The sequence below is a fragment of the Trypanosoma conorhini genome (genome assembly GCF_003719485.1).
Source record: "Trypanosoma conorhini strain 025E chromosome Unknown Tco_14.4_contig_00261, whole genome shotgun sequence".
NCBI classification, from domain to species: domain Eukaryota; phylum Euglenozoa; class Kinetoplastea; order Trypanosomatida; family Trypanosomatidae; genus Trypanosoma; species Trypanosoma conorhini.
The window spans coordinates 9,248-23,628 of record NW_021704348.1 but is presented as its reverse complement, the minus strand read 5'-3'; the positions used below and the strand labels follow the sequence as shown (position 1 = coordinate 23,628).

Here is a 14,381-nt window from a genome sequence, read left to right as displayed (position 1 = left end):
GACACTAGTTGATACGACTGATGCCAGTGGGCGTACATGCGTTTATGATCTCTGTCGCTACTTGCGTTGTCCTGAGTCCACCTTTCGCTTCTTATTCACAAGAACAAACAAAAAACAAGAACCAAACAAAAGGGGCCAAGGCGGGAGCTTTTGAGCCTCCCCTTGTCGTTTCCCCCCCCCCCCTCTCTTGACGCCTACCTACTAAAGGAAGAGACTGAGTATCGGAGGGTGTAGACTGACGCTTGGTTGTCTCTTTGCTGTTCTTTCTGCCCTGTCGCGTCCCCCCACTCTTTGCTCATAATGACTAGTCCATGATTCTGTTGGTTACTCTCACTACTACTGCTAGTGGTTGCTGTTGCTGGGCGTCGCCTTGGAAGCGCCGACGCCAAAACCTTCCCATTTTCCCCCACAGGCTCCACAAGTGATGGAGGAGCTGTGCAGGCGGGCTATTAGCTTCCGTCACTTTGGTACTTCCCTTTCCGCTGGCGATGCCTCTGGCACTAAAGTGGGTTGCGGTCACTGGAATTTTTTTCGTGCCCATTATCAACAGGTCGAATTGGCGCACCTTTATCCTCCACACCCTCTGGCAGGTGCGACATTTCATTCTTTCTGCGTCACCGAAGCAAGCAACCTTCGCCTCTTTGTTGTTGTTAATGCCTCCTCTGCGTCCTGTTTCTCTGTCTCTCCACTCTGGCGAGGCCTCGCCGCGGGTAGCACGCTGGGCAGTACGGAGGGTGTCTGCCCCCGTACTGCGAAAACACCGAGGAAGTTGAAATGCATGGGGGACGCAGTGCGGTGGTTTCACTGCTTCCTCTCGGCCTCCTTCCGGGAGGAAGTGAAGGAAAGAAGAGTGAAACTGAAACGTATGAGATGCGTGTAAATTAACTGTTGGGGGTTTCTCACTGAGGCGTCGGGCGTCAGCGCGGTGAGGACTGGACATGTGCCTTGACTCCTTTGCTCTCCTCGGTGCCCCTTTTCTGTTTCGTTGTTTTCCCTATTTATTTATAGCTTTTTTCCCCTTTCCCTCTCCAATGTGTGTATACAGCACTTCGGTCTGGGTAATGGAGAGCGAACGGGATACATAAAGAGAAGCGTGTGTTTCCACACGTCTGTCGCATCAGATTGCCGTACTTACAGGGCGAGGCTTGACCCTTTCTGGCTTGTATTATCTCCTTGCACTTCTTGCGCAGGCTGCGTGGCTTTTGATTCATGCTTCCATTTTTGTTCGTTTTTTTTCCTTTTTTTTTTGTTTTCCCCCCACATTCATCTCTCTTTTTTTCGCGGACGGCGCAGGTCAAACGAGGGCAGATACCAATTAACGGAGTCCGCATTTAAAAAAAAAACAACACACACACAACAACAGCGTAACGATAATTACAAAATGTGCTACACTGGATGGGCTGGTTTTCTGCTGCTCTGCTGCACTGTTGCGTCCCTCTTTTCAGCGGCCCCTGTGGTGGCAGGGGATTACGAGCCGGATGTGGCATCCAACATGCCGCTACTTGAGCAGGTGATCGCACAGCCCTTTAAGGTCAGCGTTATCTCCAGCAGGTATGGCGTCTTCAACGCAACACTCACCTTAAAGGGTTCACCAAACTTTCCTGAACATATCCACGGGGAATTGATTCCTACTGGTGAGCAACGCAGGGCAACTGCAGAGCAAGTGCCACTAGATCATTTTAAATACCCACTTCCGATGGAGACGGAGGCGCCACCGCATGGAACACTTGAGGCGCACCCATCTCTGTTAAGTATTGACATTCGGCTTGAGTTTTCGGGTTCAACCGTTGGGACGGTCAGTGCGTGGTCGCTACCGGCTGAAGAGAGGCTGCTTGAGCAGCGACTGTCTGAGGTAGAAGAAGTTGATGCGACTCCTACGGCTACGGCGTCCTTTTCATTTGTTCATGAAGCAAAGAGCCTGTCACCCTCCACACTCAGTGATGTCCCTGCGATGGCACGAACAGCGACAGGGGTCGTCGCGTTGGAAGGAGGGGGTTCAGGCAGTTTCACATTGCGTTTTTTTTCCGACCACGAATTCTCTCTTACGTTACAGCTCCGCATGGGAGAAACCGCCGTGGATCGCGTTTGGGTGTACGGCTATCTTGCTCCTGACAGCGCATTGGTCCCACGCCCAGAAGTGAAGCAAAGGCCCTGGTACCAAAAACACAGTTTTTTAGTTTTTGCTGTCACATTCTTTGTAATTCGCGCCGCCACGACATATCTTGACGTGCAACGAACGAAAAAACTGCAAAAGGCAAAGACGGAAGCGGCAGCCGAGGAAGCGAAAAAAGTCAAATGAAGTTGAACCAGGGTGAGAAATGCATGTTTCCCTCCCTACTCCCTCGTTCTCTGTAATATGCATGGGGTAGGGGGTGGAGAAGCCTTGCCGCCGGCTCTCATCCCATTTTGGCTGGTGGGTGGGGTTGCTCATGGTAGTGCTTTGTAACGTTTTTTTTGTCTTTTTTTTTGTTGCCCCCCTCTTGAAGCGGACTTCGACGCGTGTGGTATTTGTTGTTAATTGAATGTAAGAATTTTTTTTACTACACATATATACATATATACATATATATATATATATATATGTATATATATAACTGAACCATCTCTTCTCCGGTCTCAGACGTGGAAAGGGAGAGAGCGAAAGAAAGAGAGGGGAGCAATCGTTCTCCTGCGCGGGTCTGCAGGTGCCTTCACCCAATGTGGCATGGACTGGGCAACACGCTTGACACCCAAGATTGTCCACTTCGGTGCTTCTGCCAGCGACATGCCCTGGGGTGCCACATTCTTTACTTATTCCCCAGTCCCGCTTTTCCTGCCGCTGTTATTGATATTTTGCATTTGCCATTCTTCTTGGTACCCAGGCACGAAAAGGGAGGGGGGGAAGCCAAGGCAGACACATATAAGACCGCCAGAAGGGGCGTGAAGAGGGCAGGGCATACCATACTTTGAACTTCACACCGTGGCCTAATGTTCAACTCCACCGGGGTCGCTTCTCCCTCCCCGCAGTGTACTACCGCTGCCGGTGACACCGATGGAAGGCTGATCGTTCTGGTGATCGGGGAACTTGCAACGTACTTGTGCCGCTCTGGCGAGACCCGCCCTTTCCTCGAGGACGGCCCCATTTCCGAGGAAGTGCTGGGGTGTACTCTCGCACTCTCCTTATCTTTATCAGAAAGTGCTGCTTCACCCAAGCAGAAAAAGGTACTGCAGCTTGTTTCAAGGCTTCGCGAGCACGTGTTGGACCGAAACATCCTTCTTGTTATCCCGGCACATGCTTCCTCCGAACACCGGGAAAGAACTGTGATGTTTCTCTTTGCGAGGCTAGGGGTGAGAACAATCATAGTGCTGTCAGACCTTGTGGCCGACGCGTTTGGGGCGGGACTGCGGGACTCAATTGTCCTTCATGCGTCTCTAAGAGCGCTTTCCATTGGTCGTGTAGACTCTGGCGTTACGGTGAAGTATGCGGTCTCCGCTTCCGGTTCATTACTTCGTCTTATGGAACCCTCCGCAGCAAGGAATGGGGAGTGCTGCGATGAACAAAAGGATGTAGGAAGGAATGCTGGGAACTTCGAGGATGCAAGAGAAGAAGAGATGCCGGAGGAAGGCACAGTTAACGGAGAAGCGAGGAGTGGGAGTGACGCATCGTCTCTCCTTCTGCGTCTGCCGTTAAGTGGCTCTTTCTCTCCGGCGGCGGCAGTCGTGGATTTATTGCACGAGCAATACAGCGGGGCGCTCATCTCCTACTTTGGGGAGGAGGTGTATCAACGCGTGGTGTCATCGCAGGAACCTCGAGGCGCGGGGAGGAAGCGCAGACGTGACGAGGCTAACGAGGGCGTGGGGTCAGCTGTCGCAAGAAAGAACGACCGCCTTCAGGGCAAACCAGGCGTCTTGAAGCGCCTTATTGCCACCATCGCGGGTGACGCGTCGTTGCCTGTGATTGTGGCAGGGGAGGCGCTACGTCTTGCTCCATTACTCCGCAACTTTCTTGAAGAGACTGTGCGTGCATGCAGCGTCAAATCTGCAGCAGCAGGGGCCTCATCGTCGTCGTCTGCTTCTTCCTCTTCATCCTTTACGAGTGACAGGAGTGATGCTTCTAAATCTTCCTCTTCGGAGGCCGCTGGTTTTCTTCAGCTTCAACCGTTTCCGCTGCAGGAGTCGCCATGGATGCTATCTATGTTGGGTGGTTCCTTGGTCTCGCAGTTGTCGTTGGGAGAACTGAGTAAACTGCGCATCTCACGAGATGATGCGCTTTCTTCTAAAGGCGGCATCATTCACTGGCGTTCGGTGCTGTGATGGCGCCAAGAAGAAGAGGAGAGTATCGGTGAAGTGCGCCCATATCCATTGGTGTGCCTGGAACTCTCTTTTTCTCATTCGCCCCGTCGCTTCCCTCCCACTCCGTCTAACCGAAGTAGTTGCCCTTGTGAGGGTTTTTGAGATTGTTTCGTCACCTTCTTTACCTTATCTATTTTTTTTCCTTTTTTGCTTCTTTCCCTCTGCTTCATGACTTTGTTCCTCACTTGACGGGTGTGGGTGGAGATATGTAGCGACGACAAGGAGGGAGGTGACGGCCGCGAGGGCGGGGGGGGAGGGAAGGGGCAGGGGGAAAGGCCGCAGGGAAGGAGTCTCAGGGGTTTGTTGTAGGATGCTGTGTCGGAGGTGGGCAGGAGGCTTCTTGCGGGGGCGCCACCGGCCGCGTTGCGGGTCGGCCCATGTCCTGCAGGAGCTGAGGAAGATTGCCATCTTGGAGGCAAACACGGATAAGCCGGTGCATGCCCGTGATAGTGCGTCGTCGTCATTGTTAGCATCATCACCCTCACTGACCTCTACCTCAGGGAAGGATACTATCTTGCAATCATTGGATAGTGTTCTCGAGGCGGCGTGTGATCGGGTGAAGTTTTCAAGCGGCCTTCTTAGCGAGGCCACCGTGTCCAGTTCGTCAACTTTGCTTAGAGCCACTTCTTTGAGTCATTTTTTAACAGAGTGCCGTCGATTGAGACTGGAGATCGGGGAGGCTCGTGACGCTAATAACCGTCGTCGTCTTCGCGGAACCACTCGGGCATTCTGGGCTGAGAACGTGGATGGCGCCTTGGCCTGCTGCGCCCTGCAGGGGAGGGACTTTGGGTTCGTTGCCGGGTTTGGGCTCATCGACGACGCCTTGCATTTATGCTTCTCCTCCCTGCAACTTGCACTTCAGTGCGTGGCGCGTGAAAAGAGTACCTGCCCTTGCACCAGCATGATGTTGGCTCTGCACTACATGGTTCGGGAGCTGGACCACCTGGAAAAAAAAGCTATGAAGCCTGCGGCGACACACCCCACACGACCGAAAAAGACGAGGAGTGGGCTGGAAGAAGCGACTGAAGTTAAGCCGCCTAGCGAAGGCGACAGCGACGTTGACGTTGATGGTGCTGGTGCTGGTGCTGGTGCCACGAGCGTGGAGTTTGCGGTGCCGACAACAGAGGAATTAAGAGCCTTTCGGCGAAGCGTTGCCACCCTCGGTGTGGAGCGTCTCCACCTCTTTTTTATTGAGAGAGGTGAATCTGGCCGGGTTTTGGGTTCCGCGGAAGACGCTTTGCATGCGTTGGAGTTTTTGACCACCGTAAAGTTGGATGACGCGAATGAGAGTGCGCGTGCCCTCATTGAGGAGAAAAAGCCACGCTGGTGCCAGTCCAGTGAGGTTTACCTCGTGACCTCCCTCTTTCGCCACGTTGTTCACAACGGCAAAGAGCTAAAGTTCACCTCTGTCGTTCACGCGTTTAGGCTTCTGCGCATCTTTATGCCTTTACTGACGCCCCCGCCACCACTACACTCCTCCTCTTCGTTGGAGCAAGAGCGAGAGCCGAATTGCGTGCACATGGCTGCCTCTCCTAACCCTGACTCTGCCGCCGCGCATACCGCCACTTACGGCGCCGCGTCAATCCTCCGTCCAAACCCGGAATATTCTGCCTGGCAGGCACAGCGGGATACTGTGGACCGTATTATCTGGGGGCTTTTCACGACACTGCGGCGAAAGGATGCCCGCTTTGTGAATTCGTTCCACTTTGTGCAAATCATGGCGACGGTTTCACAGCTCCCGTCGTATTTTTTGTCGCGCGTCCCTCCCCCGAGGCGTCGGGCAATTAAAAACCTAGAGTTTTTTGCCGTAACAACATGCAGCGGAGCTGAGCGAACGACATCGGTGGCGGCAGGAGCAACTCGGCCCTCGAGGCCAAGAGAAGGAGGGAACCCAACAACGGCAGAAGAGATGTGGGAGTACATGATTGCAAAGGCGTGCATTTTTATTCCGGGCTTAACCTCAGATCAACGGCGTCGCGTGTGTCGTAACCTCCGGCTGGCTGTTCAGCGGCGGGAGGGCTACTTCGAACGCAGGGCACATGGGGACAAAAATCGACGGCCAACGTTGTCTGCTGTGGAGACGTTGCTGCTGCCGATGGCACATGAATTGTCGCAATACCCAAAGGACTATGAGGCTGCCATGTTTGATTCCCCACCAGGAGAAAAGCAGGGGAATGTGGTTTAGTGCGTTGGAAAAACAGCTCCGGGGAGCCAGAGGAGTCAGGAAGGCGAAGGAAAGAGCGCAGGTGTTTGTCCGTGCAGCGGCTTGGAATGAGTGAAAAAGTCGACCTTGTCTTTCCTGTGATGTACTGTTCTTGCTGAGAAGTGAACGTACGTGTTGCTTTTTACCCCCTGTCAATTATTACTTTTTTTATTCTTGCGCTTTTGTGTCTGTGTGGAGCTGCGTGAAATTGCCGCATCACGGTAAAAGAGTGGGCCGTCCCAACGCACAGAGGAGTTGTGACGAAGCCGCAGAAACCGTCGCAGGGAAGGTTGTTTCTAGGGGACGCAGCTTGGAAATAAAAATATTGAGGCAGCAATGATCCGCCGGTTTGGGCCAACCGCCGTGTCGCGTTGCAGAGTGTCTGCAGTGGCACTCGTCTCGGCTCCGACGCAGTCAGCACTCCGGGAGTTTCATAGCGTGTATGGAATCGCTGCGTCTCTTGCCATGTGCGCGGGATGTGTGCTTTGCTTTGGGTCATGGGCGAACAACATCTGCAACGTGAGAAAGTACGGTCGCTGGAGGTTTCGCAATAGTATCGATGACGCCATCATGGTGTCGGATTTTAAGACTGCCCGGTACATTGGCGGTTTCATAGGGTTTTTGTTCTATTGGTTTATAGTAGGCCCCAAGAAGTATAACTATGCGAGCAACTTGGCTGACGTGCCGGACAACAAGCGCTTTGGACCGTTCTAGTTGAAGTGACGAAGACGCGGGGGTAGAGGAAGCAAAAACAGCAGCGAGGCCTGCGGTTAGTGTGCCGGGGTGGCGAGGGTTCAGTAACGGGTTCTGGGGAGGGTGAGGACCTAGTGGGAGGGAAAATGCCTGCTTTTTTTTTTTTGCGTGGTTCATTGCATTTTCTCGTACGTTGAACTGTCGAGTACGCGGGTGGTAGCAACGGGGATAGTCCCCGAAGAGTAGCAGGGGCGCGTGGGCAGTACTTTCGCATCCCCGTCCAGTAGTGTTCTCAATGAAGTCTGCTCCCCCCCCCCCCCTCTCTCACACACACCGGGCGTGTTGTGTGCGCCTCGTGCACATCGCCTTCGTGGGAGGGGTGCGTGTTGTTGTAATTCTTCTAACAGACTGCCCCATCTGAGGCTTTTTCTTTTCGCTTGCGTGTCCGTGCGCACCGCTGGATTTGCTTGCTTCACTTCGCTTTGACTGCCCGCCCGCGGTGTGTGGGGGAAAATTGCAGGAGCGAAGAAAAACAAACAAGCAAACAAACAAGCAAACAAGGGGCGATTTGCGACGCGAAGGGATGGCGAAGGGGAATTCCAAACTCAGCGAGGGTGACATGCAGCGTGCCCGCACCCTTCGGATCCTGAGCGACCTCCGTATGCAGCCCTTGAAGTCGTTGCCCATGACACTCTTCCTGATGTGGATGGTTGGCAATGACGTTGGCATTTTCACCATAATGTTTGTAGGCATGGCTGTGGTGAACCCTCTGCAGAGCATCTTTGGCACGGGTGACGTTTTCAAAGACTTTGAAGAGGAGGCTAAGAAGGATGCGAACATACGGAGCGCCCTTAGTCAGTCCAAGCTGATGTACGTTGCGTCCTGCCTGCTGGCGTTCTCAGTGGCTTTAGTGAAGTTGAGTTGGATGGGACTTATGCCAGTGAACGCGATGGACTGGCTGGACAGCACACCGCCGGACTACAAGGAATACACTCAGGGCTTCTTTACCCTCTGAAGGCGGCATACATTTCACAGGTTTGAAAGTAAGAGGGAGAGGACAGAAGATGCACGGAGGGACGAAAGGGGGATAGGATGAAGGCAAAGTGATACTACGGCGTGAGACGGTCATATTTGCATCAAAATGCGGGATTTCTCGCTGCTGTCAGCAGGGTATGTGAGGCGAAGATATATATATATATATATATATATATATTCCTTTTAATTTTACTTTAAAAAAAAAAAGAATTGCAAAGTGCTTTCTGCTGTCAAGGGCGATTCCAATTATCGAGGCCCCGCCTTGTTTGTGTCACTTCAATCTTTCGGTATAATACACCAATGAGAGAATGCATGCACCCATGGAAACACATATGTGTGCGGATAAGCATACATGCATACCTATTTATGCTTATATACGTCAGTCATTATACTGTTACCACTCCTATAACTTCTTTTCCTGCATATATATACATATATACATATATATATATATATATGCCTTTTTATGTGCCTCTTTTTCTTCTGCTTTTTGGTTGCTCCTGGCAATGTTTGTTGGGATACACCTAGGTTACATCTATACCTACCTGCATTTCAAGAAAGCGAAAACGAGGCAATGCCATCTGTTGCACTGCGGGCAGCGCGATATGTTCGCACATTTGATTTAAAGCACAGTTGCCGCACCCGGCCATATACGTGGTATTTTTCACTCTGCTTCCTCTTTGTTAGTTGGGCCAACTACGCGCAGTACAAACGGCTTAAGCCCATTTACCCGAACTACGAGGAATACCGCGTGAAGGAGGGCGGTAGGATGTTGGAGGCAAAGTGGCAGGAAATGGCGGACGTGAGGCGGTACAACAGCATGGTGAGCGCAATGCGTAGCGAATTGAGTGGGCGGAGCTGAGTGGGCCCCTGCTGCACACCGGTGCGTGACAAGGAGTTCCCCCCACCCACGACGCGGTGGTGGTGGTGGTGGGGGGGGGAACCACAGTAAATGCCTCTCTTCGTTCCCACCTCATCTTCTTGCAGAGACCACCTGTGCGTGGTGGGCGGCACAACACGAATGCTTGCAGTGCGAAGGAGCCATTGGCGATTGTGTTATCGTGTTTACTGCTTTGTTTTTTTGTCACTTTCCATTGTCTGTTTTTTTTCCCCCTCTTTGTCCCCCATTATCCCCCCACACTGGCAGAGGGGGTTCCTTGGCGGGGCTCATACTGTAAGAAAACAATTTTAACGAAGAAAAACACGAGAACGAAGGAGGTAAGCCAACAAAACAACGAAAAATGTCGATGAAAGCGAAACACTCACTGACAGTCGGCTCGACACTGGGTCATTTTGCGGGGATCGTTGACTGCGAGTTGCACCGCGTTAACATCGTCTATTTAGTGCGGGGGTATCACATGGGGTACTCCTTGGCTGTGGCCACTTACCTTCTTCTTGTGGCCCTCACGTTTCTCCTTCCGACCGAGCGGCCTGTGTATGTCGGTGTCTTGCCCTTCATTGCACGCTGCGTCACTGTGCTCATGGTTGCGGGGGGTCTCTTTCGCACCACCGGCGGAGTCTTTACGCGACGAAAACACCAAGAAGAATGGTTCCTAGGCAATGCGAAGGATTTCCTGTATTTTCTCTTAGATAATGCATCGTTTTCCAAGCTGGGGTACACGCTGTTGGTGTTGGAGGTCATGGCGCAGCTTGGCAACGTGCTTCGCGGGTCAGCGTGTGTTTGCGTGGTGTTGTTGCTGTGGTTAGCCTGGCTGTTGCTTAGGATGAAGCGCGGGGTCGTGGGTGACGTAAGTTGAAGGCACTTTTGGCGTCCTCCCATTGATCTCACTTTAGAATATGTGCCTTCCTGTGTTGGCTTTGATGCCTGTAAGGCGTGCCGGAGTGGGTGGCTCTTTTTATATTTCATACCACTGCCCCTGACGATGAGATGTATTTCTTTTGTGTGTGTGTGTGTGTGTGATTGTTGATCGTTTTGCCCATCGTTCCTTCTACCGTGGAGTAAATAGAAGTGAGGGGAGGCGCAGAGGTCTGTGCCTGCTGTAAGAAGATGCGGCGGACGTGGCCCGCGCGCTGCGCCGCCAAGGCCTCGCCAGCCGCGGTGGGAATGGAGCGGCGTTTGCGTTCGCGTGACATGACGCTACGCGTGGCCACGAAGAATGGCAAGCTGCGTCTCGCGTATGCATCAACGTTGGGTCTCCTCCGCGAAACTATCCGGCGACATCGGCTGGCCACACACACACATGGTCATCGTCCATTTTTGGAGCTACTTGGAACGCATTTGTCATTCACCAACCTGCTGGCGGTGCTGCAGGAGGGAGAGGAGCGCGTGTCCTCGCGCTTCACGGCGGATGAGGCGACTATTGTCACTGAGGCCCTGGCACTTGGGGAGTGCCGATGCTACGTACGTGGCGAGAACAACGACAGTGCGCAGTGGCCGCCATTCTCGCTCAAAGTAGAGCGGGCCCTATACGGGCGGCGGGCTCCCTTCACTTCCATGACAGCAGCGCGTTTGGATCTGATCTTCCCCGTCGAGGAGGTGGGGGAACTAAGTGACGCTGATGCGATGTCATGGTTGCGTATTGGGCTGGGCAACATGCCTCGTGAAAAGTTGCTGGAGTACTTTCGGCATAACATCTCATTGCATGGCTACAATTTTTTTCGTCAATCCGAGGGGTCAACCTCGACGCTTTGGTGTCGTGCGCATCTGGACGCCCCATCCATTCAACAGGCTCTTGCGTCGTGTGTGGAAACAGCCACCACGCACGCTGCTGACAGTAGTTTTGTCGAGGCGGAAACCAAACTCGAGGCCGCCTTGGAACGCGCGGGACTCTCGTACGGGCTTCTTCTTCAGCCGATGGTCTCAGGAGGGGCGGTGGAGCGGGACGTTCAGCGGCTGCAGCAGGCTGTTTTTGGCGCTTCTATTGCTACCCCAGAGGTGTTCTGCGAGCTTAACCACCGGGCGGTAGAGAAGGGGCTAGCGTGCCAAGACAGCCTTGCGCTCTTCTCTGGGGACCACGAGGGGGCGTATGCAGTGGCGACGGCCGCGCGACAGTACACGCAGGATCCCGATTTAGCAGCGCCAACGATTGAAACGTTACGACGCAAACTTGGGATAAATGACTTTCGAGTGCCGCTTGACCCCGCGGCAGTAGTGCGTAACGGAGTTGATTACTTTTGTCGCTGCTCGAAAGAAAATTTTCTGCGGTCCGTGATGACGCTTCCAAGGGAAGAGCTGCAGCGCCTCGTGCATGAGACAAGCTTTCGCTGCACCTTCTGTGCAAAGGAGCATTCACTGCAGCCGGAGGATTGGCAGAGGGCCTTGCAAGGCCGCGTTGAATGACTTCGAGGTAACAGAGTCTAGGTATGTATGTATGTGTGTGTGTGTGTGTGTGTAAAGGCGTTACCGACGGGAGTGGAGATGGAGGAGCGTCTTGTTTGTTGTCCTTTTTCCATCGCTTCCTGTGGCTGCGGCTGCCACGGCGGAGGGTCTCGTTGCTGCCGTGCGACGATGGGACTACGAGCACAGCGTGGGGATGACGGCGCGGGGGAGAAGAACTTCGTATCTTGCATCTGCGCGCACCTCTCTGCATCACTTTACTCCCTCATTTCCTCGTTTTTTTAAAATTTTTGTTTTGCTGACGCGTAATATCTTTTTTTTTCTTGACTCGCCAACGCTTCACTTGGGTTCTGCGCCGTCGACACGGCGGGGGGTTGCCAGCAGCATTCATCGCAGGGTAAACAAAAACAACCCCCACCCCTCACAACAACAAAAATTAAAAAAGACACGAAAACTTAACAACGTAATAAGGCGGACATTTTTCCGCGTGCACGAGGCGGTAGCAGTAATTAGGAAAGTCCTTCTAGGGAGTCGACGTTGAGCGGAGAAGCAGTTCTTTTTTGTTTGCTACTTTTTAGTTTTGTTTTCCTTGTTGCTTTTGCTTCTTCGACCGGGTCTGGAGCCTGAAGAAAGAGATAAGGCAAGAGATGTTCAGTGGCCAAAGTGATAAGCCGAAGGGCGCAAAACAGACGCCCTCCGTGAAGGCAGGGGCAGAACGACGCCAGCGGCAGATGATCAGTGTGCGGCAAAAGGCCCATGGGGAAGTCATGAAACACGTCCGCGAAGACCACACGAGTGGCGTTGCCGGTTTGCCAACCACCGAAGATGGGGAACCAGTAAACGCCTGGTCATTTAACATCGACACGACCCCGGAGAATGTTCCACGAGAGTTGCTGCCCGAATTCGTTCGTATGGTGATGGAGGGACAGTCGGATGCGGAGGTGTATCAGGGCGTCCTTATGCTTCGCAAGATTCTCGCCGTGGAGAAGGATCCGCCGCATGATGAGGTGAATCAGAGCGGTGTGATTCCATACCTTTTGAACCTCATGGACCGCTTTGAGGCTCCGCGACTGCAGTTTGAGGCTGCCTGGGCCCTGACCAATGTCGCAGCAGGCACCACAGCGAGTACAATTTTCATCGTTAAGGCCGGCGCAATCCCTCGATTTGTGGCTCTTTTGGGGTCCGAGCACGCGGACTGCCGCGATCAAGGGGCATGGGGCTTAGGCAATATTGCTGGGGAGGGGGTCTACTGTCGTGACCTGCTGCTGCAGAACGGTGCCTTACCGGCCCTTCTCGCTCTCCTCTCCGATCCCGAGCAGCCAGCCGGCGTTCTTCGCAATGCCGTATGGGCTCTATCTAACCTCACTCGCGGGAAACCCTCCCCGCCCTTGGAGCAAGTGTCAATTGCCCTTCCAACCTTAAGCAAACTTCTTCACCATGAGGAAAAGGAGATCGTGATAGACGCCGCGTGGGCAATTTCCTACATAAGTGACGGTCCTGCAGAGCGAGTGCAAGCTGTGATAGACTCAGGCGTGGTTCCTCGCGTGGTGGAATTTCTTTCCTGCTCTGTAACCCCTCTCCAGACCTCCGGCATTCGCACTGTCGGCAACATTGCGAGTGGTGATGATTCACAGACGCAAATTCTCATCAACCACGGGGTTCTGCCGCTACTTGGGCCTCTCCTAATGCACCCTAGGCGTGAAATCAGGAAAGAAACCTGCTGGACCATCTCCAACATCGCCGCTGGGAATCCATTCCAGATTGATGCGCTCATTGCCTCTGAAATATTCCCCGTGGTGATCTCCAACTGCCTCGTCAGTAACGAACTCGATGTGAGAAAGGAGGCTGTTTGGGCAATCGCCAACATCACCCTTTGTGGCGTTGCCCCCCATCTGCGGTACCTTCTACAATGCGGTGTTATTACTCCCTTGTGTGCTGTCTTGACAACGCATGAGTCAAGGATTCTGACAGTCGCGCTGGAGGCCCTCCTGGGGTTTCTCCAACTCGGCGAGGACGATTACAAGGCAGGGATGTTTGAAAGGAACGTGGTGGCGGATGCTGTCTTGGAATGCGGTGGTGTAGACTCCATTGAGCGCATACAGTCCTATACGGACACCAATCTCTACAGCATGGCTCTTTCAATTCTTGAGACGTACTTCAACTTGGAGGATGGCGCCCCGAACGGTGCGTTTGATACCTCGATGGATTTTGGCGACGCCACGGCGAACCAACCGAATGCGGGCTTCGATTTCTGAGGAACGGATAGAAGGAAAAAAAACATGAAACGGTGAGCAGCAAAACAACAATGAGAGAAAGGGACGGAGGCAAAGTGGACAGGTAAGGCCGTGAGCGGGAGAGAGAGGGAGAGTGAGGGAGTGCGGGAGCGTTGGGGCGGGGCGGATGCGTGCCCAGAGCGAGAGTAGAGAGAGAGAGAGACCCACTTGCACGCAGGCACGCCGCACTCAGCGGCGCGGGTTCGTTTTGTGGCTAAGAACAGACTTCTTCCATCATGGGGAGCGACAACGCAGGAACGCAAATAAACAAGTGCAACTCTTCTAACATTTCAATGGTGCTTCAGTGTTAAGGCATAAAAAAAAACAGGGGTCGTGAGCCATGCTCCCTCACGGGGGGGGGGAACGGAAAGGAATTTTCTTAAATGTATATTTTTATATACTCATCTAAACAAAAAGAAAGAGATATAACTCGAGAAGAAAGAAGCAAACACGAGACATATATATATTCCTAATTGAACCACAAGGAGAGCGAGAGCAAATGAAATAACGTAGGAAGAGGATGCGAGGCGCAACCTGCCCTTGCTTG

The 14,381-nt window shown here is 53.1% G+C and overlaps 9 protein-coding genes across 9 annotated transcripts, besides 12 other annotated features; all 9 read left to right on the top strand.

Moving 5' to 3' along the window:
- Positions 1-102: 102 nt before the first annotated feature.
- Positions 103-130: a microsatellite.
- A 1,088-nt stretch (positions 131-1,218) lies between these two features.
- Positions 1,219-1,253: a sequence feature (A-rich).
- Positions 1,254-1,381: 128 nt separating this feature from the next.
- Positions 1,382-2,299, top strand: Tco025E_04850 (uncharacterized protein; the record flags this gene model as incomplete). The annotated part of the gene is made up of 1 exon (XM_029371755.1): positions 1,382-2,299. One exon carries the CDS (start codon positions 1,382-1,384, stop codon positions 2,297-2,299), a length of 918 nt encoding a protein of 305 aa, XP_029228149.1.
- Positions 2,300-2,546: 247 nt separating this feature from the next.
- Positions 2,547-2,593: a microsatellite.
- A 374-nt stretch (positions 2,594-2,967) lies between these two features.
- Positions 2,968-4,293, top strand: Tco025E_04849 (uncharacterized protein; the record flags this gene model as incomplete). Its single annotated transcript, XM_029371754.1, has 1 exon — positions 2,968-4,293. The coding sequence occupies one exon, from the start codon at positions 2,968-2,970 to the stop codon at positions 4,291-4,293; it is 1,326 nt and encodes a 441-aa protein (XP_029228148.1).
- Positions 4,294-4,572: 279 nt separating this feature from the next.
- Positions 4,573-4,604: a microsatellite.
- Positions 4,605-4,642: 38 nt separating this feature from the next.
- On the top strand, positions 4,643-6,517 carry Tco025E_04848 (uncharacterized protein; the record flags this gene model as incomplete). Its single annotated transcript, XM_029371753.1, has 1 exon — positions 4,643-6,517. The coding sequence occupies one exon, from the start codon at positions 4,643-4,645 to the stop codon at positions 6,515-6,517; it is 1,875 nt and encodes a 624-aa protein (XP_029228147.1).
- A 354-nt stretch (positions 6,518-6,871) lies between these two features.
- On the top strand, positions 6,872-7,249 carry Tco025E_04847 (uncharacterized protein; the record flags this gene model as incomplete). The annotated part of the gene is made up of 1 exon (XM_029371752.1): positions 6,872-7,249. One exon carries the CDS (start codon positions 6,872-6,874, stop codon positions 7,247-7,249), a length of 378 nt encoding a protein of 125 aa, XP_029228146.1.
- Positions 7,250-7,758: 509 nt separating this feature from the next.
- Positions 7,759-7,788: a microsatellite.
- Positions 7,789-7,811: 23 nt separating this feature from the next.
- On the top strand, positions 7,812-8,243 carry Tco025E_04846 (ER membrane DUF1077 domain-containing protein; the record flags this gene model as incomplete). Its single annotated transcript, XM_029371751.1, has 1 exon — positions 7,812-8,243. The coding sequence occupies one exon, from the start codon at positions 7,812-7,814 to the stop codon at positions 8,241-8,243; it is 432 nt and encodes a 143-aa protein (XP_029228145.1).
- A 170-nt stretch (positions 8,244-8,413) lies between these two features.
- Positions 8,414-8,441: a microsatellite.
- Positions 8,442-8,685: 244 nt separating this feature from the next.
- Positions 8,686-8,721: a microsatellite.
- Positions 8,722-8,729: 8 nt separating this feature from the next.
- Tco025E_04845 (uncharacterized protein) lies at positions 8,730-9,125 on the top strand (the record flags this gene model as incomplete). Its single annotated transcript, XM_029371750.1, has 1 exon — positions 8,730-9,125. The coding sequence occupies one exon, from the start codon at positions 8,730-8,732 to the stop codon at positions 9,123-9,125; it is 396 nt and encodes a 131-aa protein (XP_029228144.1).
- Positions 9,126-9,180: 55 nt separating this feature from the next.
- Positions 9,181-9,203: a microsatellite.
- Positions 9,204-9,504: 301 nt separating this feature from the next.
- On the top strand, positions 9,505-10,020 carry Tco025E_04844 (uncharacterized protein; the record flags this gene model as incomplete). Its single annotated transcript, XM_029371749.1, has 1 exon — positions 9,505-10,020. One exon carries the CDS (start codon positions 9,505-9,507, stop codon positions 10,018-10,020), a length of 516 nt encoding a protein of 171 aa, XP_029228143.1.
- Positions 10,021-10,163: 143 nt separating this feature from the next.
- Positions 10,164-10,183: a microsatellite.
- An 88-nt stretch (positions 10,184-10,271) lies between these two features.
- Tco025E_04843 (putative heat shock protein 33) lies at positions 10,272-11,564 on the top strand (the record flags this gene model as incomplete). The annotated part of the gene is made up of 1 exon (XM_029371748.1): positions 10,272-11,564. The coding sequence occupies one exon, from the start codon at positions 10,272-10,274 to the stop codon at positions 11,562-11,564; it is 1,293 nt and encodes a 430-aa protein (XP_029228142.1).
- Positions 11,565-11,585: 21 nt separating this feature from the next.
- Positions 11,586-11,617: a microsatellite.
- A 496-nt stretch (positions 11,618-12,113) lies between these two features.
- Positions 12,114-12,165: a sequence feature (A-rich).
- A 43-nt stretch (positions 12,166-12,208) lies between these two features.
- Positions 12,209-13,816, top strand: Tco025E_04842 (putative importin alpha; the record flags this gene model as incomplete). Its single annotated transcript, XM_029371747.1, has 1 exon — positions 12,209-13,816. One exon carries the CDS (start codon positions 12,209-12,211, stop codon positions 13,814-13,816), a length of 1,608 nt encoding a protein of 535 aa, XP_029228141.1.
- A 92-nt stretch (positions 13,817-13,908) lies between these two features.
- Positions 13,909-13,997: a microsatellite.
- Positions 13,998-14,381: the final 384 nt, after the last annotated feature.